The following is a 27,535-nucleotide window of genomic DNA, read 5'->3' on the forward strand; positions in this document are numbered from 1 at the left end:
CACCTGTGGTAAAGTCAATTGATTGGACATGATTTGAAAAGGCACACACCTGTCTATATCCCCACAGTTGATCGTGCATGTCAGAGAAAAAACCAAGCCATGAGGTCGAAGGAATTGTCCATAGAGCTCCAAGACAGGATTGTGTCGAGGCACAGATCTGGGGAAGGGTACCAAAAAACGTTTTGCAGCATTGAAGATTCCCATGAACACAGTGGCCTCCATCATTCTTAAATGGAAGAAGTTTGGAACCAACAAGACTCTTCCTAGAGCTGGCCAAACTGAGCAATCGGGGGAGAAGAGCCTTGGGAGGTGACCAAGAACCCGATGGTCTCTGACAGAGATCCAGCGTTACTCTGTGGAGATGGTTGTCCTTCTGGAAGGTTCTCTCATCAGGCCCTTATGGTAGAGTGGCCAGACGGAAGCCACTCCTCAGTAAAAGGCACATAGACAGCCCGCTTGGAGTTTGCCAAAAGGCACTTAAAGGACTCTCAGACCATGAGAAACAAGATTCTCTGGTCAGATGAAAACAAGATTGAACACTTAGGCCTAAATGCCAAGAGACTGGAGGAACCTGGCACCATCCCGACGGTGAAACATAACCAAGAAAAATGTTGGCTGTAATCACTGCTTCAACAAAGTACTGAGTAAAGGGTCAGAATACTTATGTAAAAGTCATATTTCCATTGTAATACATTTGCAAAAAAATTCTCCAGGTGACTGCCACAGGAAAGGAAGACCCAGAGTTACCTCTGCTGCAGAGGATTGGTTCATTAGAGTTACCAGCCTCAGAAATTGCAGCCCAAATAAATGCGTCACAGAGTTCAAGTAACAGACATCAACTGTTCAGTGGAGACTGCGTGAATCAGGCCCTCATGGACAAATTGCTGCAATAAAACCACTACTAAAGGACACCAATAAGATGAAGAGATTTGATTGGGCTAAGAAACACGAGCAATGGACAATAGACTGTTGGAAATCTGTCCAAATTTGAGATTTTTGATTCCAACCGCTGTGTCTTTGTGAGACGCAGAGTAGGTGAACAGATGATCTCCGCATGCGTGGTTCCCACCGTGAAGCATGGAAGAGGAGGTGTGATGGTGCTATGCTGTGACACTGTCTGTGATTTATTTAGAATTCAAGGCACACTTAACCAGTAAGGCCACCACAGCATTCTGCAGCAATACGCCATCCCATTTGTTTTGCGCTTAGTGGACTATCATTTGTTTTTCAACAGGATAATGACCCAACACACCTCCCAGCTGTGTAACGGCTATTTGACCAAGAAGGAGAGTGATGGAGTACTGCATCAGATGACCTGGCCTCCACAATCACCCGACCTCAACCCAATTGAGACAGTTTGGGATGAGTTGGAAAAGCATTCCAGGTGAAGCTGGATGAGAGAATGCCAAGAGTGTGCCACGCTGTCATCAAGGAAAAGGGTGGCTATCTTGAAGAACCTAAAATATATTAGAAAATAGTAAAAATAAAGTAAAAAACCCTGGAATGAGTAGGTATCCAAACTTTTGACTGGAACGGTATATATATATATATTTTTTTTTTCTCTTCTGAATAGCACCCCTTGTGCACATTCGGTGTATCTGTCAAATCATACGCACGACAATGGTGCCTGTATCTGTGTATTATGAAAGATGATACTCTATTACTGTAATCGGCTGGCATGTTTAGCAGCCCATACATTGACAGGTCCTATGGTCTCTCTCTCCCTCTCTCTGTGCGGAAGAGAACTAGCCGCACTACTGCTAACCAATAAAACTAATCACAGCCACTTGCCAGCGCCCCTTTCAAACTCTCTTCCCACTCATAGTTATATGAATTACTGTTTGGTTGCACTGGGCTGGCCCTGCCATGAGTTTATGTGATGGTTAATTATTACCCTAACATAGAGGAGGGGGGGTGACGGGGGGCAATCTTTATAATGGTCTTTACATGGAGAAGAAAAGTGTATAAATCAAGGAGGAAATGTTCAAGCTTACGCAAAGGTCAGTTGTGCACAGTCTAAGAGAGGAACACAGGGTGTCTTTCCGTTTAATAACCGAGGTCAAATCCAGATTTCAAACTCCTGCACTGGTTTCGGGTGTGTCACCAGCGACAGTAGCAAAAGAGAGACAAAAAAAATAAACAAATAAAAAGAGAGCGAGAGAAAGAGAACTTTGTGGTGTGTGATGGTGCAGAGATGTGGGCAACGGTGGCTCGATACTAACCTGCTGTGCTCACCATGTACTTCCATTTCACCACATAGGTGTCTCCCTCATGGAACTGTCCGATGCTCTGCTTGGGCAGCCGGCTGTAGGATATGAGATATACTTTTTCAATTGTCCTTTAACCCGACCGCACAGCGTCACACACATAGTACGCATCCCAAATGGCACCCTATTCCTTATACAGTACCCTATGGGCCCTGCTCAGAACTTACATGTAGCGCATTATGTAGGGAATTATGCCATTTGCTACACAGCCACACACACCCACCTGTAGTCAAACTCTAGTATGTGCCAGATGTCCACAGCGGTGGTGCTGATCTCAAAGTGCCTGCGGTCATCCCCCGCCACCGTGCCATAGCCCCGGCCCAGGTCCACCCCATCCAACACCGTACGGACCGGGGTCGGGAGCAGTGGCAGCATCAGGGAGGCATCATAGGCCCGCGTCATGTTCTGTTCCGGGCTCTGCTGCTCCTGGGGGGAGGGGAAAGCAACAAAAAGGGTTTAGGAAGAGAAGGGTGAGTAGGGAGGTTAAGATGCGTGTGATGGTTGTTGTGAGGGAGGAGAGGTGGAAATGGGTTGTTGGAACAGAATTAGGTTTTGTTTTCTTGTCTAATTTTGAATGATTTGGCCAGTATGGCTTACTTTCTAATAAGGAATGCTTGAGAAGCTACAGGACAAAGGAGGTGAACAAATTAAAATATGTTAAAAACTATTTGGAGCTGTACCTTGTTGTTTTCGTTGAGGTGCTCATGGCCGTTCTTGATGGTACCTTTCTTCTTGGAGTCTGTCCAGTCCAGGAACTTCTCCTTGAACAGGGTGGTCTCGTTGTGTTGCGTCAACCTTCCAAACATAGCCCAGTCTGGACGGCCCTGGCCTTTCCTGCACTCGACAGAGGGAGATAGAGGACAGGTACGAGTTGAAATGGGAGAGGAGAGGTAAAAGAGTTGGAATGGGAGAGGTAGAGGTGGAGAGGACAGAGGCTATTTGTAGCTTTTAATTTGATATTTTATTTAAAGGTCCAATGCAGAAGTTTTATATCAATATCATTTCTGTAAAATATTTCTATTTAAATGGCCAAAACAATTTAAGCAAAACTATTTCTCAAGCTATAATTTTGCTAGGACTTTCAGAATGGTCTGAGTGGGGAGGGGAAAACTAGCTGTTATTAGCAGAAAGGAACTCTTTCTTATTAGTCTATTAACCAATTTACCTCATGATGATGTCACTACGGAGAGCCAAAACACCCGCACATTCAAACCTGCTGATTAGAAGGTCCTGTGTAGATTGTATTTTCAACCAGCAACTATCAGGAAATAACACTGACAAAATGTTTTCACAGTTTTACAGTGTTAGTTTTCACAGCTGTTGTACAATATGAAATAAAACACAGGAAACAAATATTTGAACCTTTATTTCTCCAGGCATATAAGTTAAGAACTATTTCATATTTCCAATGACAACCTGGCAAGTGCAATTAAAGAAGCCTACCAACTTGTCCATGGGCATAGAGGCAGAGACAGGTTGTTTCGTGCAGAGTGGCACAATGACACTCCTGCCCATTTATAGAAGTCTCCCCTAGCCTCTTAGCTGTTTACACATAGTGGAATACTTGGCTATGGTACCTATTGGAGGGGGGCATGTTGTACAACCTGTACTCACCTGGGTGGTTTTAAGAAGGCAGCTCAAAGTTATTTGTAAATGCAAATTAACTGAAAGTGGTGGACTTTAAAGAGAAATGCTTTCATGGTAATTATTATACTTTGTGTGTTGCATGTTTGTGTGGGAGACAGAATATGAGTGGATATATAGATGGGTATGAGTGTCTGAAAGGTACCTGAGTATAAGTGTCTGTGAGCCATACCTGGGTATGAGTGAGTTGCACTCTCCAGGGTCCAGGGGGTTAATGTCACAGTTTGTGTAGTCGAAGGTTCCGTTCCACAGGTGTTTAGCCAGCTGGAAGGCAACTTTTCTCTGGGCCAGAGTCACCTCCTTACCATGCCACACGTACACCTCACTGCCAAAGTCAAACACCAACACCTATAGGAGAGCAGAGCAGAGAGGTGGCAATCTGTCACGAATACCACCGAAGGTGGCTCCCCTTCCTGCTCGGGTGGCGCTCGGCGGTCGTCGTCGCCGGTCTATTAACTGCCACCGATCCCTTTTCCTTTTCGTTTGTTTTTGTCAAATTGTTTTCACCTGTTCCTTGTTGGGGTTTTGGGATGGGTGTTATTTAAGTTTGTTTTGCCCGCTGGCGTTTGTGCGGGCTCATTGTGTTACGTTTGTGGTGTATTGTCGGTTTTGGGTTTTCGCTGTTTTTGCTCTCTGCGTTTGACTCCTCACCCATCGTTACACAATCAGTACCAGTACAATGCTACTATGCACTTCAGCTCAAAATAGTCATTTGAAAGTGAGGAACTGTAGCAGGTCAGGTCAGAGGAGTGTACCGGTCAGTGTCAAACAATTCCTATGAAGGAGTTACAGCAGTGTCTGATCAGCCAGGTTAATATCTCTCTCTCTGTGTCTTAACTTGATTGGGATCCAGTCAGAATGGAAATCTAAATCCAGCCCAAACAATGTTAGTAGAAGTAATGTCTGACCTGTTTGGGGCTGAGCAGCGTGCATCGGGGAACCTTCCCCCAGAAGTCGTCATCGGGGACTAGTTTGTCGTCCACTAGGCGGTAGATGCAATTGGTTTCTACGATGGCGCTCTCATACAGCTCATCCTCGTCTGGTGTCCCTGCGGCTACAGGGAGGACACTGGAAGTTAGAAAAACGGTCACAAAATTTCATAAAACTATCATCAACGTTAGAAACTGATGATACCGGGAAAACAGGGAAGCCTTTCTGGGTAGCACTTCAGTTGGAAGGGCACCTACATAAGGACTTCATAACACATTCATAACCCCTACATATCACATTCATAACATTTACATTTACATTTAAGTCATTTAGCAGACGCTCTTATCCAGAGCGACTTACAAATTGGTGCATTCACCTTATGACATCCAGTGGAACAGTCACTTTACAATAGTGCATCTAAATCTTAAAGGGGGGGGATGAGAGGGATTACTTATCCTATCCTAGGTATTCCTTAAAGAGGTGGGGTTTCAGGTGTCTCCGGAAGGTGGTGATTGACTCCGCTGTCCTGGCGTCGTGAGGGAGTTTGTTCCACCATTGGGGGGCCAGAGCAGCGAACAGTTTTGACTGGGCTGAGCGGGAGCTGTACTTCCTCAGTGGTAGGGAGGCGAGCAGGCCAGAGGTGGATGAACGCAGTGCCCTTGTTTGGGTGTAGGGCCTGATCAGAGCCTGGAGGTACTGAGGTGCCGTTCCCCTCACAGCTCCGTAGGCAAGCACCATGGTCTTGTAGCGGATGCGAGCTTCAACTGGAAGCCAGTGGAGAGAACGGAGGAGCGGGGTGACGTGAGAGAACTTGGGAAGGTTGAACACCAGACGGGCTGCGGCGTTCTGGATGAGTTGAAGGGGTTTAATGGCACAGGCAGGGAGCCCAGCCAACAGCGAGTTGCAGTAATCCAGACGGGAGATGACAAGTGCCTGGATTAGGACCTGCGTCGCTTCCTGTGTGAGGCAGGGTCGTACTCTGCGGATGTTGTAGAGCATGAACCTACAGGAACGGGCCACCGCCTTGATGTTGATTGAGAACGACAGGGTGTTGTCCAGGATCACGCCAAGGTTCTTAGCGCTCTGGGAGGAGGACACAATGGAGTTGTCAACCGTGATGGCGAGATCATGGAACGGGCAGTCCTTCCCCGGGAGGAAGAGCAGCTCCGTCTTGCCGAGGTTCAGCTTGAGGTGGTGATCCGTCATCCACACTGATATGTCTGCCAGACATGCAGAGATGCGATTCGCCACCTGGTCATCAGAAGGGGGAAAGGAGAAGATTAGTTGTGTGTCGTCTGCATAGCAATGATAGGAGAGACCATGTGAGGTTATGACAGAGCCAAGTGACTTGGTGTATAGCGAGAATAGGAGAGGGCCTAGAACAGAGCCCCGGGGGACACCAGTGGTGAGAGCGCGTGGTGAGGAGACAGATTCTCGCCACGCCACCTGGTAGGAGCGACCTGTCAGGTAGGACGCAATCCAAGCGTGGGCCGCGCCGGAGATGCCCAACTCGGAGAGGGTGGAGAGGAGGATCTGATGGTTCACAGTATCGAAGGCAGCCGATAGATCTAGAAGGATGAGAGCAGAGGAGAGAGAGTTAGCTTTAGCGGTGCGGAGCGCCTCCATGATACAGAGGAGAGCAGTCTCAGTTGAATGACTAGTCTTGAAACCTGACTGATTTGGATCAAGAAGGTCATTCAGAGAGAGATAGCGGGAGAGCTGGCCAAGGACGGCACGTTCAAGAGTTTTGGAGAGAAAAGAAAGAAGGGATACTGGTCTGTAATTGTTGACATCGGAGGGATCGAGTGTAGGTTTTTTCAGAAGGGGTGCAACTCTCGCTCTCTTGAAGATGGAAGGGACGTAGCCAGCGGTCAGGGATGAGTTGATGAGCGAGGTGAGGTAAGGGAGAAGGTCTCCGGAAATGGTCTGGAGAAGAGAGGAGGGGATAGGGTCGAGCGGGCAGGTTGTTGGGCGGCCGGCCGTCACAAGACGCGAGATTTCATCTGGAGAGAGAGGGGAGAAAGAGGTCAGAGCACAGGGTAGGGCAGTGTGAGCAGAACCAGCGGTGTTGTTTGACTTAGCAAACGAGGATCGGATGTCGTCGATCTTCTTTTCAAAATGGTTGACGAAGTCATCTGCAGAGAGGGAGGGGGGGGGAGGGGGAGGAGGATTCAGGAGGGAGGAGAATGTGGCAAAGAGCTTCCTAGGGTTAGAGGCAGATGCTTGGAATTTAGCGTGGTAGAAAGTGGCTTTAGCAGCAGAGACAGAGGAGGAAAATGTAGAGAGGAGGGAGTAAAAGGATGCCAGGTCCGCAGGGAGGCAAGTTTTCCTCCATTTCCGCTCGGCTGCCCGGAGCCCTGTTCTGTGAGCTCGCAATGAGTCATCGAGCCACGGATCGGGAGGGGAGGACCGAGCCGGCCTGGAGGATAGGGGACATAGAGAGTCAAAGGATGCAGAGAGGGAGGAGAGGAGGGTTGAGGAGGCAGAATCAGGAGATAGGTTGGAGAAGGTTTGAGCGGAGGGAAGAGATGATAGGATGGAAGAGGAGAGAGTAGCGGGGGAGAGAGAGCGAAGGTTGGGACGGCGCGATACCATCCGAGTAGGGGCAGTGTGGGAGGTGTTGGATGAGAGCGAGAGGGAAAAGGATACAAGGTAGTGGTCGGAGACTTGGAGGGGAGTTGCAATGAGGTTAGTGGAAGAACAGCATCTAGTAAAGATGAGGTCGAGCGTATTGCCTGCCTTGTGAGTAGGGGGGAAGGTGAGAGGGTGAGGTCAAAAGAGGAGAGGAGTGGAAAGAAGGAGGCAGAGAGGAATGAGTCAAAGGTAGACGTGGGGAGGTTAAAGTCGCCCAGAACTGTGAGAGGTGAGCCGTCCTCAGGAAAGGAGCTTATCAAGGCATCAAGCTCATTGATGAACTCTCCGAGGGAACCTGGAGGGCGATAAATGATAAGGATGTTAAGCTTGAAAGGGCTGGTAACTGTGACAGCATGGAATTCAAAGGAGGCGATAGACAGATGGGTAAGGGGAGAAAGAGAGAATGACCACTTGGGAGAGATGAGGATCCCGGTGCCACCACCCCGCTGACCAGAAGCTCTCGGGGTGTGCGAGAACACGTGGGCGGACGAAGAGAGAGCAGTAGGAGTAGCAGTGTTGTCTGTGGTGATCCATGTTTCCGTCAGTGCCAAGAAGTCGAGGGACTGGAGGGAGGCATAGTCTGAGATGAACTCTGCCTTGTTGACCGCAGATTGGCAGTTCCAGAGGCTACCGGAGACCTGGAACTCCACGTGGGTCGTGCGCGCTGGGACCACCAGATTAGGGTGGCCGCGGCCACGCGGTGTGGAGCGTTTGTATGGTCTGTGCAGAGAGGAGAGAACAGGGATAGACAGACACATAGTTGACAGGCTACAGAAGAGGCTACGCTAATGCAAAGGAGATTGGAATGACAAGTGGACTACACGTCCACTTGTAGTCCAGAAGTTGCTACTAATTTGGGATTGCTACTACATAGCAAGACAAAAAAAAGGGGCATCCCCCAAACTGATTGAAATATGAACAGACAGTTAGCCTTACACTGGTAGCTGATCTGTCCACCCAGAATCTTCCAGAACTCCTTGGCAGCGTAGCTGTGTGTGTTGATACCCTCCTCGATCAGCTCTACATAATTGGCACGGCAACCCAGGTCTCTCTTGGTCTGGATGAACTGGGCCAGCTCAGCAGCCTGAGAAAGAAAGACACAGACAATAAGAAAACAGTTAATTCTAGGACCAAAATAAATAATTCACCACCGATGATTTGACGTTTCATTGTTCGACAATTAGATATTTAGCTATTGGTAAATAGATATGTTCTTAAAAAGCATATCCTGAGATGGGCCTCCTATGCAAGTGTTTTGAACAAACCCTCATTGGGTTTTGCAGGTTGACAAAGTGCAGTCAACTTTGTTCTAAGGGCTGAAAGAATCTGTTTGGTTTAGGGCAGAACAAATGTGATTGGTTTCTAAAAGGTCAACGGGCGAAGTTCAGCAGATGCACAACTTTTAAAAACATGGTAAAGGTTTGAACTGAGAATCTTGTAAATAAAACTAGTTGTAACATTTTTTAAATGATACTAGCTCCTAACAATGCAGTGAAATAAAACATTTTAATTAAAAAAATACAACAAATCAAGAAGTCTTGGAATGCAATTAACAACCCAAATAGCACTAACAGTAATCCAAATTCAATCTCTACATATATACACTGGATGAATTTACACAACATATACTAAGAATGATATGTACAGCAGTAGATATTAGAGTGGGCTATGTCAAGAATCCAGTATATAAATATATATACGGTGTATACAAACAGTAACTAAAATGCAATGTACAGTAGTAGAAATATTAGAATGAGCCATATCGACAATACAGTATTTACTGTAGATACACAGTATACAACCTCATGGCAAAATGGATAGAATTGCAGGAAATTAGCATCCTAACCCAAGTCACCTGCTCGTTGAAAATCTCCTTTCAAATCCATGTTCATTGATATGGAGTTGGTCCCCCCTTTGCTGCTATAACATCCTCCACTGGAAGGCTTTCCACTAGATGTTAGAACATTGCCGACGGGACTTACTTCCATTCAACCACAAGAGCATTAGTGAGGTCGGGCACAGATGTTGGGCGATTAGGCCAGACTCCCCGTCAGCGTTCCAATTCATCCCAATGGTGTTCGATGGGTTGAGGTCAGGGCTCTGTCAAGTTCTTCCACACCAAACTCGACAAAGCATTTCTGTATGGACCTCGCTTTATGCATGGGGGCATTGTCATGCTGAGACCGGAATGGGCGTTTCCCCAAACTGTTGCCACAAAGTTGGAAGCACAGAATCGTCTAGAATGTCATTATATGCTGGAGTGTTAAGATTTCCCTTCTGGAACTAAAAAAAAGCCACACACCATTATTCCCCCTCCACCAAACTTTATAGTTGGCACTAAACATTCGGGAAGGTAGCTTTTTCCTAACATCAGCCAAACCCAGATTTGTTCGTTGGACTGCCAGATGGTGAAGTCTGATTCATCACTCCAGAGAACTTGTTTACACTGCTCCAGAGTCAAATGGCGGCGAGCTTTACACCACTCAAGCCGACGCTTGGCATTGGACAAGGTGATCCTAGGCTTGTGTACGGCTGCTCGGCCATGGAAACCCGTTTCATGAAGCTCCCGACCAACATTTCTTGTGCTGACATTGCTTCCAGAGGCAGTTTGGAATTCGGTAGTGAGTGTTGCAACCGAGGACAGACAATTGTTACACACTACACAGCACTCGGCAGTCCCGTTCTGTGAGATTGTGTGGCCTAGTCGTTTCCACTTAACAACAACAGCACTTACAGTTGATCGGGGCAGCTCTAGCAGGGCAGACATCTGACAAACTGGCTTGTTGGAAAGGTGGCATCCTATGACGGTGACACGTTAAAAGTCACTGAGCTCTTCAGTAAAGCCATTCTACTGCCAATGTTTGTCTATGGAGATCGCAGTGTAGTGTGCTCGGTTTTATACATATGTCAGCAACGGGTGTGGTTGAAATGGTTGAATCCACTAATTTGAAGGGGAGTCCACATACTTTTGTATATATAGTGTATATGTGTCTATGAATTGTGTGTATAGACAGTACGGACATTATGTGAATAGAAAAGGTGGATACAGTAGTAGTTATATAGGATGAGCCAAGACTAGAATACAGTAAATACATGCACTGTGTACAAAACATTAAGAAAACCTTCATAATATTGAGATGCCTAAGAACAGCCACAATTCGTCAGGGCATGGACTTTACAAGGTGTTAAAAGCGTAACACAGGGATGCTGGCTCAAGTCCATAGTTGTGTCAAGTTGGCTGAGTGTTCTTTGGGTGGTGGACCATTATTGATACACACAGGAAACTGTTGAGTGTGAAAAACCTAGCAGTGTTGCAGTTGTTGACACAAACCGGTGTTCCTGGCACCTACTACCATACCGCGTTCAAAGGCACTGCAATATTTTGTTGTGCCCATTCACCCTCTGATTGGCACACATACACAGTCCATGTCACAAGGCTTAAAAGTCCTGTGACACCAGGTGCTGTAGATTTCTTCAGCCTCCTGTCGGTGTGAAGGGACCCTTTCAGGTCCTCGGTGATGTGCACAACTAGGAACTTGAAGCTTTTGACCCTCTCTACCGCGGCAATGGAGGCGTGCTCTCTGCAGTTTCCTGTAGTCCACGAAAAGCTACTTCGTTTTGTTGTGACGAAGAGGGAGTGGTTATTTTCCTGGCCATGCAAGACAACGCAGTCATAGGTGAACAGGGAGTACAATAGGGGGCTGAGCACACATTCCTGTGGGGCCACCTCTGCCACTCCCCCGAATCAGAGTGTCAGAGGTGTTGTTGCCTACCTTCACCACCTGGGGTTGGTCCGTCAGGAAGTCTATGACCCAGTTGTACAGGGAGGGGTTTAGACCCAAGCACCTGAGCTTAGTGATGAACTTGGAGTGCACTGTGGTGTTGAAGGATAAGCTGTAGTTGAGGAACAGCATTCTTACATAGCCTTTTTACATAGGTATTCCTCTTGTTGAGGTGGGATAGGGCAGTATAATGGCGATTGCGTCATCCATGGATCTGCTGGGGCAGAATGGAAATTGTAGTGGGGCTAGGGTGTCGGGTAAGGTGGACGTGATTACAATCCTTCACTAGCGACTCAAAGCACTTCTAACATCCAAAAAGTTATTTTCAAAAAGTAGGTGATAATACTAAAAACATTCAGGCAAATAATGTAAGAAATAACACAGACAAAAAATAGTGCAAAGTTGGCTAGGAGCTAAAAACAGGGTGACCATGTTTGTCAGCACCATCTTTTCTCAAGAGCAAAATAGTCAAATGTAGCAAACTAGCAGCAACCAAAACTATGTAGCAAACTAGCAGCAACCAATCGAATATGTTCTGCCCTAAACCAATCAAATTATTTCTGCCATTAGAACAAAGTGGACTACACTTTATGTCAATCTGCTTGGGGTTTTATAGTCTGAATTATAGTTTTTTTTAATAGAACTTTAGAAGGAAGTCTGTGTTCCTCCTGGCCATACAAAGTTCAGTTGAGCAGAGAATGTTTAAAGCAATGGCTCTAGGTCTGGGTTGATGTGTCACTGTGTGGCTTCCTGTTACTGCAGCTCCTCACACACACACACACACACACACACACACACACACACACACACACACACACACACACACACACACACACACACACACACACACACACACACACACACACACACACACACACACACACACACACACACACACGTGATGCTGGATCCACAACAATGCAGTAAATTAATAAAAAATAACAAGCAAAATAGTATTTACTTCCTACACGTGATGTAACACACGCCTAATAAAAACAAAGTGCCTTTAAACCTCACTGATAGATTGTTACTCGCATTCATCTATGGAGTATAGAAACATACCTAATGTAACTACGCTGAACAAAAATAATAACTAAATATGTAAAGTGTTGGTCCCATGTTTCATTAGCTGAAATAAAAGATCGCAGAAATGTTCCATATGCACAAAAGGCGTATTTTTCTAAAATGTTGTGCTCAAACTTTTTTGCATTCCACAGGCCACAACCAACAACCTGATCAACTCTATGCGAAGGATTTGTGTGGCTGCATGAGGCAAATAGTAGTCACACCAGATACCGACTGGTTTTCTGATCCACGTCCCTACAGATGCATATCTTTATTCCCAGACATTTGAAATCCATAGATTAGGGCCTAATGAATTTATTTCAATTGAGCGACTTCCTTATTTCACTCAGTAAAATCTTTGAAATTGTTGTGTTTATATTTTTGTTCAGTATAAATAAGACAGCACTGAGCAGCAATACTTACAATATATGTATGACAACATTGGTGCATGTGTTTTGATTAGTGTGTCTGATAAGCCTGTACTTTTATCATGCTACCCCTTGCTCATGAACCCGAATTTTCGTCTAGGGACAATAAGTTACTTATAACACCAAGAGCAAGAAGACTGAATGAAAATAAACATGGCAGACTCACCTTGGCCTTCTCGATGACGTTGGCAAACTCTCCGGTCCAGACAAAGCAGTGATGGGGTGTGATGAGCAAAAAGCAATCCCCGCTGTTTAGAGAGGACGCTCTGGGCTCCACTAGTCTGGTCTGGATGTGCCGTCGGCCTGGTTATTATAAACCAGACAGAAACAAACAAACACAGACAGAGACAGATAGGCATATATTATCAAATGTTTTTATCTTGATCTTAACAGCATTTAAGAAGAAATCATCAATTGAGTCGTTAACATGGCTCGGGTCAAAATAGTGCACTATATAGGGAATATGGGTGCCATTTTGGACATACTTTAGTGTGTTTCTAAGATTAGAATACCACTTTAAATGTGGTCTGGTTGGTTTTATTGGATTTGGGCTGGATTATTGGGGGGGGGGCAGGCTAGCCCAGGGTAGAGCGAGGTGACCTGGGTAACATGATTAAGCACCAGAGCTGCATGGAAGAGGTTTAGAGAAGGAACCAAAACAACCACACAGAAAAACACAAAAACATCCTCCGGAAAAGAAAGGACACCCTTCAAGAGCATCCTTCGTTGCTTTGTGTAAAAATGCCAATTAGGCCATTTTTCTCTGTGGACCTCAGCACAGCAGCACTAGGAAATGGGTTACTACTGTGACAGATGTGGCTGCAATAAGCAGTGCAAACAATCCTTTCTTCTTTCCCCAGACTAGAAGACAACAAGGACAAAACAATAATATAATTTAGTCAATTAGCATGCAACAGCAGACAGACATCTGCATCCCAAATGGCACCCCATTCCCTTTATTCCCAAAGGACTCAAAAATTGTGTGCCGTATAGGGAATAGGGTGCCATTGAGGATGTAGCCAACGTTTTGCTGTTCACTGTCCTGTATGGTTTGCCTTAGCATGCTTGTTTTGTTATAGGCTACAGTCTCCTTGATACATGGAAGAAGAAGATGTTTTTCCTGCCCTCAATATCTGTCTAATCTAGGCGAATGACCTCTCTGATGACTGTCTGCATCCCAAATGGCACAGTCATTCCCTACATAGTGCACTGTTCACAAGTAGTGCACTACATAATGAATAGGGAGCCGTTTGAGACACAGCCTGAGATATTTTTCTCCTCAATGTGACTCGACAGTCAAAGAACACACTGCCTTCCTTCTTAGTGTGGATGAAACCATTATCAGAATACTACACATAACTGATTACTCCAGTCCCTTTGTTGTCATTGTAAGATGATCTACTATGAGACTGTCTGTTACTTTGTGTGAAATGTGTTTGGGATTCCAGCTCAGATGTGTCCTCTAAACTGTTGCGTTTAATGTAACATTGTTGACCTGCATGTCTCTCCAAAGAACTACTAGCAAATGGCAGTGGAGGGAGCGCGTGGCTGGTTTTCAAGGCTGTTTCTTTATTTAACCTGGACTTTGATAGGGAGTCATGCTGAGATCAAGGATTATTTTACAGATGAGCCCTGTAATTATAGAAATACAAATGAATAAATATAAAAAGGAAAACAGAGAACAAAGCAATCATAGAAAACAAATACACTCTTCATTCAAATTATGCTCAACAAGAAAAATGCTCTAGAGCAGTGGTTCCCAAACTTTTTATAGTCCTGTGCCCCTTCAAACATTCAACCTCCAGCTGGGTACCCCCTCTAGCACCAGGGTCAGCGCACTCTCAAATGTTGTTTTTTGCCATAATTTTAAGCCTGCCACACACGATACAGTTATTAAACACAAGAATGAGTGTGAGTTTGTCACAACCCGGCTCGTGGGAAGTGACAAAAAAACTCTTTAAAGGACCAGGGCACAAATAATTCTATAATAATAATAAATAATGAGAATGATGTGCTAGAAAGGATGCATAAATCTGCAATGTTGGATTGTATTGGAGAGAGTCTCAGCCTTAAATCATTTTCCACACGCAGTCTGTGCCTGTATTTAGATTTCATGCTAGCGATGGCCGAGAATCCACTCTCACATAGGTACTTGGTTGCAAAGGACATCAGTGTCTTAACAGCGCGATTTGCCAAGGCAGGATACTCTGAGCGCAGCCCAATCCAGAAATCTGGCAGTGGATTGCGATTAAATTCAATTTTCACAGAACCACTTGTTGCAATTTGGATGATGCTCTCTTGTTCAGATAGCGGTAAGTGGACTGGTGGCTGGGCATGAAAAGGATAACGAATCCAGTTGTTTGTGTCATCCGTTTCAAGAAAGTGCCGGCGTAATTGCATACCCAACTCACTCAGGTGCTTCGCTATATCACATTTGACATTGTCCATAAGCTTGAGTTCATTTGCACACAAAAAAATCATACAATAATGGAAAGACCTGTGTGTTGTCTTTGTTAATGCAGACAGAGCTCCAACTTCTTATTCATAGCCTCAATTTTGTACCGCACATTGAATATAGTCACTGAGAGTCCCTGTAATCCTACATTCAGATCATTCAGGTGAGAAAAAACATCACCCAGATAGGCCAGTCGTGTGAGAAACGTCGTCATCATGCAAACAGTCAGACAAGTGAAAATTATGGTCAGTAAAGAAACTTTAAGCTCGTCTCTCAATTTAAAAAAAACGTGTCAATACTTTGCCCCTTGATAACCGGTGCACTTCTGTATGTTGTAAAAGCGTTGTATGGTCGCTGCACATGCAAGATGGTGCCGACCGAGATGGTCATCTCGCTTCGAGTCCTAAGGAAACTATTTAGTATTTTGTTTTTTTAATGTATTATTTCTTACATTGTTACCCCAAGAAATCTTAAGTTGTATTACATACAGCTGGGAAGAACTATTGGATATAAGAGTGACGTCAACTTACCAACATTACGACCAGGAATACAACTTTCCCGAAGTGGATCCTCTGTTTGGACCACCACCCAGGGCAATGGATCTAATCCCAGAAGCCGACCCAAAACAACGGCACCACAGAAGGGGAAGACGGACCGGCGTCCTGGTCAGGCTCCGTAGATGTGCACATCGACCACCACTCCCGAGTAGACTACTCACCAACGTCCAGTCTCTTGACAACAAGGTAGATGACATTCGAGCAAGGGTTGCCCTCCAGAGAGACATCAGAGATTGTAACATTCTCTGTATCACGGAAAAATGTCTCTCTCGGGATATGTTGTCGGAATCGGTTCAGCCACCGGGCTTCTCCATGCATCGGTCGGCGTGACCGAGATAAACACCTCTATGGGAAGAGAAAGGGCGGGGGTCTATTCTTCATGATTACCGACTCATGGTGTAATCATAGCAACATATAGGAAGTCAAGTTCTTTTGCTCACCCGACCTGGAATTCCTTACAATCAAATGCCAGCCATATTACCTCCCAAGAGAATTATAATCAGTTATCGTCACAGCTGGGTACATTCCCCCTCAAGCAGACACCAAGACCGCCATCAAGGAACTTCACTGGACTCTATTTAAACTGGAAACCATGTACCCTGAGGCTGCAGGATTTTAAAAAGCAAATTTGAGAACAAAGCTACCTAAATTCTATCAGCATATTGATGTTATCACGCGTGGGGGTAATACACTCGATCACGACTACTCTGACATCCACGATGCATACAAATCAGTCAGCGCTGGTCTGACCAATCGGAATCCACGCTTCAATGTTGGTTTGATCACGCGGACTGGGATATGTTCCGGTCAGACTCAGATAACGACATCGATCTATACGTTGACTCAGTGCGTGAGTTTATAAAGAAGTACATTGGAGATGTACCCACTGTGACTATTAAAACCTACTCTAACCAGAAACCGTGAACAGATGGCAGCATCCGCGCAAATCTGAAAGTGCGAACCAGGTCTGGGAATATGCCTGAATATAAACAGTTGAGTTATTCCCTCCGCAAGGCAATCAAACAGGAGAAATGCTGGAACAGGGACAAAGTGGAGTCGCAATTCAACAGCTCAGTCACGAGACCTATGTAGCAGGGTCTATAGGAAATCCGACGTCACGCTTCCAGACAAACTAACCACCTACTTTGTCCGTTATGAGGATAATACAGTGCCACCGTTACGGCCCACTAACAAGGACTGCTCCCCCCCTTCTCCGTGGCCGATGTGAGTGAAACATTTAAATGTGTTAACCCTCGCAAGGCTGCTGGCCCAGACGGGTCTTCAGAGCATGTGCAAACCAGCTGGCTGGTGTGTTTACAGACATATTGAAATTGCTACCTATCCCAATCTGCTGTCCCCACATGCTTAAAGATGGCCACCATTGTTCCTGTACCCAAGGCAAAGATAACTGAACTAAATGACTACCGCCCCGTGACACTCACTTCTGTCATCATTAAGTGCTTTGAGAGACTAGTCAAGGATCTTAATCACCTCTATGCTACCCACCCACCCTAGACCCACTTCAGTTTGCATACCACCCCAACAGGTCCACAGACAATGCAATCGCCATCACTCTGCCCTATTTTAATTTTTTATTTAACCTTCATTTAACTAGGCAAGTCAGTTAAGAACAAATTCTTATTTACAATGATGGCCTAGGAACAGTGGGTTAAATGCCTTGTTCGGGGCAGAATTACAGATTTTAACCTTGTCCACTCTGGGATTCAATCCACCAACCTTTCGGTTATTGGTCCAACGCTCTTACCATTAGGCTACCTTTCTCCCCGATCCCATCTGGACAAGATGAATACGGGTCTCAATGCCGCCCTGTGCAATTGGGTTCTGGACCTTCTGAAGGGCCGCCCCCAGGTGGTAAAGATAGGAAACAACATCTCCACTTCGCTGACCCTCAACACTGGGAACCCACAAGAGTGCATGCTCAGCCCCCTCCTGTACTCCCTGTTCACCCACGGCCGCATAGCTATGCACACCTGCAACTCAATCATCAAGTTTGCAGACGACAACATTAGTGGGCTTGATTACCAACAACGACGAGACAGCCTACAGGGAGGAGGTGAGGGCACGCGGGACTGTGGTTTCAGGAAAACAACGTCTCACTCAATGTCAAAAAAACAAAAGTGATGATCGTGGACTTCAGGAAACAGCAGAGGGAGCACCCCCCTATCCACATCGAAGGGACAGCAGTGGAGAGGGTGGAACGTTTAAATTCCTCAGCGTAGACAGACAAACTGAAATGGTCCACCCACACAGACAGTGTGGTGAAGAATGTTCGTCAGCGCCTCTTCAACCTCCAGGAGTCAGAAAATTTTGGCTTGTCACCCAAAATCCTCACAAACTTACAGATGCACAATCGAGAGCATCCTGTCGGGCTGTATCACAGCCTGGTACGGCAACTGCACCACCCTCAACCACAAGGCCGCTACCATCCAGAAGGCAAAGGCGAGGTCATTGCAGGTGCATCAAAGCTCGGACCGAGAGACTGAAAAACAGCTTCTATCTCAAGGCCATCAGACTGCTAAATTCCGGAGTTCTAAATTGAGCAGCTGCTGAAAAATGAGCTCCTGTATTTATTGAGATTTAAATGTTTTTTTAGAGTGAAGTACATCGAAAAAATCAAGAGAAAACTGCAAGACTCAATAGAAGACAAAACAAGGAACAAACTAAACAAGACAGGCTTTTGAAAAATAACTATTTTTTTCATAAAATTGTACAGTTATCTTAGCTAGGTGAATTGCTAACAGAATTGTTTACTTGTTGCTAAGCAGTTGCTAGGGACTCTCCTGGAAGAAGCTAGCTAGCTTACAAAGAATAACAACAAAAAATATCTAGTTAACAGAAGAAAGGAAGACAAAATAAGGACAAAAGGACAGAAGAAAAAGGAAAAGAAAGAGGACAACAAAGTGAAACAGTCAGCACTTCTATTGCAACTTCGTATTTCGTCGTCCTAACGTAGTCTACACTGCTATCTGCCCAGCAGCTAGCCAGCTAGCAAACGTCCACCGTCTACCGAATAGCAGCACTGTAGAAACTATTACACTCAACTGAACGACTTGATTAGTGTAGTGTTAGCTAGCTACATAGTTGTCTTTGCTGTCTTCGTATCCAAGATAATTGTGTAGTTTAGAGCGTGTAGTCTTAGAGTGATTATCTTAATTTACCGAGGTTAGCTAGCCAGCTATTTGTCGTCCTTAACGTAGGAGACACTGCTAGCTAGCCAACAGCTAGCCAACGTCTACTGAATAGAACTTCCGCACTCAACAACCCGGTCGCATTCCGCTTCGCTCCACAGGTAGTATCACATTTTTCATTTCATTTCATTACAGCACAACGGTTTGATTTGTTTGATCGTAGCTAGCTACATAGCTAGCTACATAGCCGTCTGTGTATCAAAGATAATTGTGTAGTCTAGAGCGATTTTCTAGGTTAGCTAGCCAGCTATTGTCGTTCTTTTAACGCAACGTAACGTAATCAACACTGCTAGCTAGCCAGCTAGCCCCCGAATAGCAGCACTGTAGAAACTACTACACTCAACGGAACGACTTGATTAGTGTAGTGTCAACAACGCAGCCACTGTCAGCTAGCCTACAAAGTCAACAACGCAGCCACTGCCAGCTAGCCTACTTCAGCAGTACTGTATCATTTTTAATAATTTTAGTCAATAAGATTCTTGCTACGTAAGCTTAACTTTCTGAACATTCGAGACGTGTAGTCCACTTGTCATTCCAATCTCCTTGCATTAGCGTAGCCTCTTCTGTAGCCTGTCAACTATGTGTCTGTCTATCCCTGTTCTCTCCTCTCTGCACAGACCATACAAACGCTCCACACCGCGTGGCCGCTGCCACCCTAATCTGGTGGTCCCAGCGCGCACGACCCACGTGGAGTTCCAGGTCTCCGGTAGCCTCTGGAACTGCCGATCTGCAGCCAACAAGGCAGAGTTCATCTCAGCCTATGCCTCCCTCCAGTCCCTCGACTTCTTGGCACTGACAGAAACATGGATCACCACAGATAACACTGCTACTCCTACTGCTCTCTCTTCGTCCGCCCACGTGTTCTCGCACACCCGAGAGCTTCTGGTCAGCGGGGTGGTGGAATAGGGATCCTTCTCTCTCCCATGTGGTCATTCTCTCTTTCTCCCCTTACCCATCTGTCTATCGCCTCCTTTGAATTTCATGCTGTCACAGTTACCAGCCCTTTCAAGCTTAACATCCTTATCATTTATCGCCCTCCAGGTCCCCTCGGAGAGTTCATCAATGAGCTTGATGCCTTGATAAGCTCCTTTCCTGAGGACGGCTCACCTCTCACAGTTCTGGGCGACTTTAACCTCCCCACGTCTACCTTTGACTCATTCCTCTCTGCCTCCTTCTTTCCACTCCTCTCCTCTTTTGACCTCACCCTCTCACCTTCCCCCCTACTCACAAGGCAGGCAATACGCTCGACCTCATCTTTACTAGATGCTGTTCTTCCACTAACCTCATTGCAACTCCCCTCCAAGTCTCCGACCACTACCTTGTATCCTTTTCCCTCTCGCTCTCATCCAACACTTCCCACACTGCCCCTACTCGGATGGTATCGCGCCGTCCCAACCTTCGCTCTCTCTCCCCCGCTACTCTCTCCTCTTCCATCCTATCATCTCTTCCCTCTGCTCAAACCTTCTCCAACCTATCTCCTGATTCTGCCTCCTCAACCCTCCTCTCCTCCCTTTCTGCATCCTTTGACTCTCTATGTCCCCTATCTTCCAGGCCGGCTCGGTCCTCCCCTCCCGCTCCGTGGCTTGACGACTCAATGCGAGCTCACAGAACAGGGCTCCGGAAGGCCGAGCGGAAATGGAGGAAAACTCGCCTCCCTGCGGACCTGGCATCCTTTCACTCCCTCCTCTCTACATTTTCCTCCTCTGTCTCTGCTGCTAAAGCCACTTTCTACCACTCTAAATTCCAAGCATCTGCCTCTAACCCTAGGAAGCTCTTTGCCACATTCTCCTCCCTCCTGAATCCTCCTCCCCCTCCCCCCTCCCTCTCTGCAGATGACTTCGTCAACCATTTTGAAAAGAAGATCGACGACATCCGATCCTCGTTTGCTAAGTCAAACAACACCGCTGGTTCTGCTCACACTGCCCTACCCTGTGCTCTGACCTCTTTCTCCCCTCTCTCTCCAGATGAAATCTCGCGTCTTGTGACGGCCGGCCGCCCAACAACCTGCCCGCTCGACCCTATCCCCTCCTCTCTTCTCCAGACCATTTCCGGAGACCTTCTCCCTTACCTCACCTCGCTCATCAACTTATCCCTGACCGCTGGCTACGTCCCTTCCGTCTTCAAGAGAGCGAGAGTTGCACCCCTTCTGAAAAAACCTACACTCGATCCCTCCGATGTCAACAACTACAGACCAGTATCCCTTCTTTCTTTTCTCTCCAAAACTCTTGAACGTGCCGTCCTTGGTCAGCTCTCCCGCTATCTCTCTCAGAATGACCTTCTTGATCCAAATCAGTCAGGTTTCAAGACTAGTCATTCAACTGAGACTGCTCTTCTCTGTATCACGGAGGCGCTCCGCACCGCTAAAGCTAACTCTCTCTCCTCTGCTCTCATCCTTCTAGACCTATCGGCTGCCTTCGATACTGTGAACCATCAGATCCTCCTCTCCACCCTCTCCGAGTTGGGCATCTCCGGCGCGGCCCACGCTTGGATTGCGTCCTACCTGACAGGTCGCTCCTACCAGGTGGCGTGGCGAGAATCTGTCTCCTCACCACGCGCTCTCACCACTGGTGTCCCCCAGGGCTCTGTTCTAGGCCCTCTCCTATTCTCGCTATACACCAAGTCACTTGGCTCTGTCATAACCTCACATGGTCTCTCCTATCATTGCTATGCAGACGACACACAATTAATCTTCTCCTTTCCCCCTTCTGATGACCAGGTGGCGAATCGCATCTCTGCATGTCTGGCAGACATATCAGTGTGGATGACGGATCACCACCTCAAGCTGAACTTCGGCAAGACGGAGCTGCTCTTCCTCCCGGGGAAGGACTGCCCGTTCCATGATCTCGCCATCACGGTTGACAACTCCATTGTGTCCTCCTCCCAGAGCGCTAAGAACCTTGGCGTGATCCTGGACAACAAACTGTCGTTCTCAACTAACATCAAGGCGGTGGCCCGTTCCTGTAGGTTCATGCTCTACAACATCCGCAGAGTACGACCCTGCCTCACACAGGAAGCGGCGCAGGTCCTAATCCAGGCACTTGTCATCTCCCGTCTGGATTACTGCAACTCGCTGTTGGCTGGGCTCCCTGCCTGTGCCATTAAACCCCTACAACTCATCCAGAACGCCGCAGCCCGTCTAGTGTTCAACCTTCCCAAGTTCTCTCACGTCACCCCGCTCCTCCGCTCTCTCCACTGGCTTCCAGTTGAAGCTCGCATCCGCTACAAGACCATGGTGCTTGCCTACGGAGCTGTGAGGGGAACGGCACCTCAGTACCTCCAGGCTCTGATCAGGCCCTACACCCAAATAAGGGCACTGCGTTCATCCACCTCTGGCCTGCTCGCCTCCCTACCACTGAGGAAGTACAGTTCCCGCTCAGCTCAGTCAAAACTGTTCGCTGCTCTGGCTCCCCAATGGTGGAACAAACTCCCTCACGACGCCAGGACAGCGGAGTCAATCACCACCTTCCGGAGACACCTGAAACCCCACCTCTTTAAGGAACACCTAGGATAGGATAAAGTAATCCTTCTCACCCCCTCCCCCCTTAAAATATTTAGATGCACTATTGTAAAGTGGTTGTTCCACTGGATGTCATAAGGTGAATGCACCAATTTGTAAGTCGCTCTGGATAAGAGCGTCTGCTAAATGACTTAAATGTAAATGTAAATGTAATGCTAAACAGCAATAACTAACTCAGAGGCTGCTGCCTACATTGAAACCCAATCACTGGCCACTTTAATAAATTGATAAATTAATAAATTAGTCACTTTAAACAATGCCACTTTAATAATGTTCACATTACTCACATCATTACATTACTCATATCATAAACTCAGCAAAAAAAGAAATACGCCTTTTTCAGGACCCTGTCTTTCAAAGATAACTCGCAACAATACAAATAACTTCACAGATCTTCATTGTAAAGGGTTTAAACACGCTTGTCCCATGCTTGTTCAATGAACCATGAACAATTAATGAAGATGCACATGTGGAACGGTTGTTAAGACACTAACAGCTTACAGACGGTAGGCAATTAAGGTCACAGTTATGAAAACCTAGGACACTAAAGAGGCCTTTCTACTGACTCTGAAAAACACTAAAAGAAAGATGCCCAGGGTCCCTGCTCATCTGCGTGAATGTGCCTTAGGCATGCTGCAAGGAGGCATGAGGACTGCAGATTTTCTTTCCACTTCTTTCCTTTTTTGACCTTACCCTTCCCAGTCATCTCCCACTCACAAGATAAGCAATACGCTTGACCTCAACTTCACTAGAGGCTGTTCACCTACTAACCTCACTGCAACCCCATCCATCTCTCTAATCACTACTTTGTTTATTTTTCTCAACATATTTACTCCAACCGTACCCACTCAGCCTCTACCCAAATTATTCTCCCTCCTGTCTCCTTAATATGCCTCTTCATCCTACTCTCCTCCCTTTCTGCATCCTTTGTCTCACTGTCCCCTTTCCTCTCCTCTCTTTCCACCCAGCTGATTTTATTTGATTTATTAGGATCCCCATTAGCCGACGCCAATGTGGCTAACTGCAAGCATTGCAAAGAAATTGCAAAGAAATCCCTAGCCCTCTATTCAGTGGAGTGGGTGTGTGGTTCCAAGTCTGGGTTTAAAGGTCTCTAAGCTTAAAAGGATACACATTCAACATTGACCATGCTGGCAATCCAGCATGACTTCTGCCACGCTATGAAAACTGGAAACTCAGAGCTGGGAAATCTGACCTGAAGTTCACCGATGTCATCATGATTCAACCTAGTTTTTTCCCCCAAAATTCCCAGTTGTTTTGAACGCACCATAAATCCAGAGAATGCCAGACTTTGATGACAAAGTTTGATGCTGTGCTCACCAAGTCCAAAAACGTCTTGTATGCTGCTGCTTACATTATTGTAACATGCCAGGGAGATAGTATTACTTTCTTAGCTACAGTATACATAAGTGTATGTTGTGTAGTAAGCTGTTAATAGCCCAATAGCCCACCATAATAATTGTCCCATTTCCCCCTCTTAAATACGCCTTCCTGTTCTGAATTGGTGGTGCACGTGTAGCCTACAGCCTGTTTTAGAGAAATGTAATCTTTGAATATTGTAAGAGCTTTCGTTGTCTGCTTATATGCCCCCTTATCTTACGGCTCTGACTTGGTGTACAGGGAGAACACTGTCAGAACAGTGCTGCTAAGATCTGGCAGCAAACTGATAGGTCTGCTGTTCGAACCAGTAAAGGCCGCGTTACCACTTTTGCGTAGCGGAATGACAAAGACTTTCCTCTAGGCTCAGATTAAAGACATGGCAGACAGGAGGGGCTATAGAGGCCACTACAATCCTCAGTAGTTTTCCATCTAAGTTGTCAAAAAAAAAAAAAATATATATATATATATATATATATATATATATATATATATATATATAACACCTTTATTTAACTAGGCAAGTCAGTTAAGAACAAATTGTTATTTACATTTACGGCCTACCGGAGAACAGTGGGTTAACTGCCTTGTTCAGGGGCAGAACGACAGATTTTTATCTCGTCAGCTCAGGGATTTGATCCAGCAACCTTTCGGTTACCGCCCAATGCTCTAACCACTAGGTTTCCTGCCACCCTGTTAATGCCAGAAGGTTTGTCATTATTAATCAATAACAATAATTATCCCCTCCATTCTGTGGCTGAGTGATTCACTGCTTGCTAACAGAACAGGGCTGCGGACCGTTGAGCGGAATTGAAGGAAAACAAAACTTCCGGAGGACTTATCATCCTCCCACTCCCTCCTCTCTACCTTCCTTTCCTCTGTATCCACTTCTAAAGCCTATTTCTGTCACTCTACATTCAAGCTTCTGCCTCCATCCCTGGGAAGCTTCTCCAAACTCCTTAATCCTCCACCTCCTATCCTCCCTCTAAGCAGACCACTGAAAAAAAGTTGACAACATCCGGTCCGCATTCACTCAGCCTACTGAGCCCACTCACAGAACTACCTTTCCCTTATTCCCCCTTCTTTTCTCCAGATGAAATCCTACAACGAGGGATGTCCGGCCGCCCAACAACCTGCCCACCTAAACCCATCCCCTCCTGTCTTCTCCAGCCCATCTCTGGAGACCTTATCCCATTCCATACTTTCCTCATCAACTCATCCCTGACTACTGGCTGCATCCTCTCTGACATTAAGATGGACAGAATCTCTCCCCTCTTCAAGAAACCAACACTTGACCACTCTGTCAAAAACAAGAAACTGGTATCACTTATTTATTTTCTTTCTAAAACACTTGAGTGCATTGTCTCTGACCAACACTCTCATTATCTCTCTCAGAATGATCTTTATGACCTTAACCAGTCAGTCTTCAAGGCGGCTCACTAAGACCACTGTCATATGTGTCACAAAAGCTCTCCGCTCTTCCAAAGCTGACTCGCTCCTCTGTTCTCATCTTCCTATATCTATACGTTGCTTTCGAAAACCGTGAATCATCAGATCCTCCTTTCCACCCTCTCAGGGTTGGACGTCTCAGGCACTGCACACTCTTGGCAGGTCCCTCCTACCAGGTGGTGTAGAGAGGATCTGTGTCTGTACCACGTGCGCTCACTACATGTGTCCCCCAAGCTCGGTTCTAGGCCCTGTCCTCTTTACACCAAGTCACTCGGCTCCGTCATATCCTCACATGGTCTCTCCTATCATTGCCATACGGATTACACTCAACCACTTTTCTCCTTACCCCCCTTCTGACACCCAGTTGGCGACAGGCCTCTCTGTGTGCCTGGCAGATATTTCAGCTCGACAAAACAGAGCTCCTCTTCTCTAAAAAGCTAATTAAAAGCACCACTGATAAAAATAAATCTCAGTAGTCTGACAACTTGCTTAAGCAGGGAAGGAGAGGAATTTCCACGCCTCAGTGCATTAACTGTTTTCCAGCATTTTGACAGATCGCAAGCAGAGTCGGATAAAAAGAAGTAACTTGATTTGGCATTCTTAATTGCGGAGGTGCATCTATTTCGCAACTGCCTGAAAAGCTGCCAATCAGCTCCAGAGTTTCTAGCTTTAGCTTTTGACTCCAAGGCATTTAAAATGGGGGCGTTTGTCTGCTAAAGAGATAAAAATCTATGAAAACAATGCAGGGTCAGGCATAGAGACTAATACATATCGTAAAGAAACCTTTGGGGAGAAAATATTTTATATCCCCATAAAAAGTGAGAATTACATACCTAGTATGTAATCAGTATGTAAACATTTCTGTTTAGAGGGTTGTGTGTGTGTGTGAGGCTAACCTGTAACGATGTACGCTGAGAGTCGGGAAGCAAGTTCAGGGAGTGAATCATTTAATAAAACAATCAAAACATAATACAAAACAAGAAACACAAACAACGCACAGACATAAAACAGAAACAATGACAACTGGGGAAGAAACCAAAGGGAGTGACTTCTAAAGGTCAGGTAATCAAGGAGGTGATGGAGTCCAGGTGAGTGTCATAATGCGCTGTTGCGCGTAACGATGGTGACAGGTGTGCCCCATAATGAGCAGCCTGGTGACCTAGAGGCCGGAGAGGGAGCACACGTGACATAACCACATTCTTTCCCTGGGTTTTTAATCTGGGCTTTATCATGACTGACTGATGACCTTGTACCTTTGGGGGGTTGAGTGGTCTAGAGGTCATCTGACCATCTCACCTTTGACTTGCAAGAGCATGAGTTTCTTGTAGGGCACAGCGCTGTTGTTGGACATCTGGTCGGAGATGTTGACACGACGCAGGTTGACACTGCTGAAGTTCTCCTTACTGGCCAGACCCGCCAGAGCCACCTCAGAGAATCCACTATTTTTATTCACTGGAACAAAGAGATGGAGCCATAAGTTAGAGAAGTTATAAAGAAATACAATATACCATATAATTATTAGGAATCAGAACACCAGAACAGAATGGAAATGAACCTTCTTATGATGGCATAGATGTGGTAAAGGAGTCAATGGAACGCAGACGTTCTTAACTGTACCGCAGTTGATTTGTAACGATGACATGAACATATGTTGGGGTTGACATCCATACAAGCAACATACGCAGATTTCTTTACCTCAAAACAATATGAAATACACATTAAAACAATAGCCTAAATGTATACATTTTGCGGGGAGGGGGGTAATGAGGAGACTCGGGATCTTTCCCCCATGTTTCCATGGTAATTCCACTGTTTCGGTTGATTTCGATTGACCTCTGTACCGCATCTATAAAAGGTCAGCCATTATGGTATGGCAGTTGGTCAACCATGGTTTGCCTGCGCAATGAATTTGAAGATTATCGGCATTGTATGTTTGTTAGCTATCCAGACAGTTTTAGTGGAACGATTCCATTGTTTTCTAATTAACTGTCAATATGCCAACATTTCATTCAAACAGTGCAGTCAAACCACAGCCATATACTGGCTGAAATCAGTTGACTTACAGACAAGATGTAAATGCAACAAGTACTGATATTGTATTGTAATAACACACAGCTTTCCAAGACAACAAGAATTGAGACATTTATGGCCTGTTTACATCAAGGCCATTTATCAAGGCAAATTATGCAGACAATTGGTTTTG

General features: G+C 45.9%; 1 protein-coding gene across 1 annotated transcript in view; it reads right to left on the minus strand.

The window, feature by feature from the left end:
• The window catches only part of LOC124038988 (supervillin-like), a 106,277-nt gene that overhangs the window by 15,828 nt on the left and 62,914 nt on the right, over positions 1-27,535 (minus strand). The window contains exons 20-27 of the mRNA XM_046354888.1: positions 26,629-26,784; positions 12,917-13,053; positions 8,412-8,559; positions 4,820-4,965; positions 4,084-4,259; positions 2,948-3,101; positions 2,491-2,693; positions 2,223-2,305 (exon numbers count right to left, since the gene is read on the minus strand). Of these exons, the coding sequence (XP_046210844.1) occupies positions 2,223-2,305; positions 2,491-2,693; positions 2,948-3,101; positions 4,084-4,259; positions 4,820-4,965; positions 8,412-8,559; positions 12,917-13,053; positions 26,629-26,784 (1,203 nt within the window). The remainder of the gene's footprint in view (positions 1-2,222; positions 2,306-2,490; positions 2,694-2,947; positions 3,102-4,083; positions 4,260-4,819; positions 4,966-8,411; positions 8,560-12,916; positions 13,054-26,628; positions 26,785-27,535) is intronic.

This window comes from Oncorhynchus gorbuscha, linkage group LG07, assembly GCF_021184085.1.
Source record: "Oncorhynchus gorbuscha isolate QuinsamMale2020 ecotype Even-year linkage group LG07, OgorEven_v1.0, whole genome shotgun sequence".
NCBI lineage: Eukaryota > Metazoa > Chordata > Actinopteri > Salmoniformes > Salmonidae > Oncorhynchus > Oncorhynchus gorbuscha.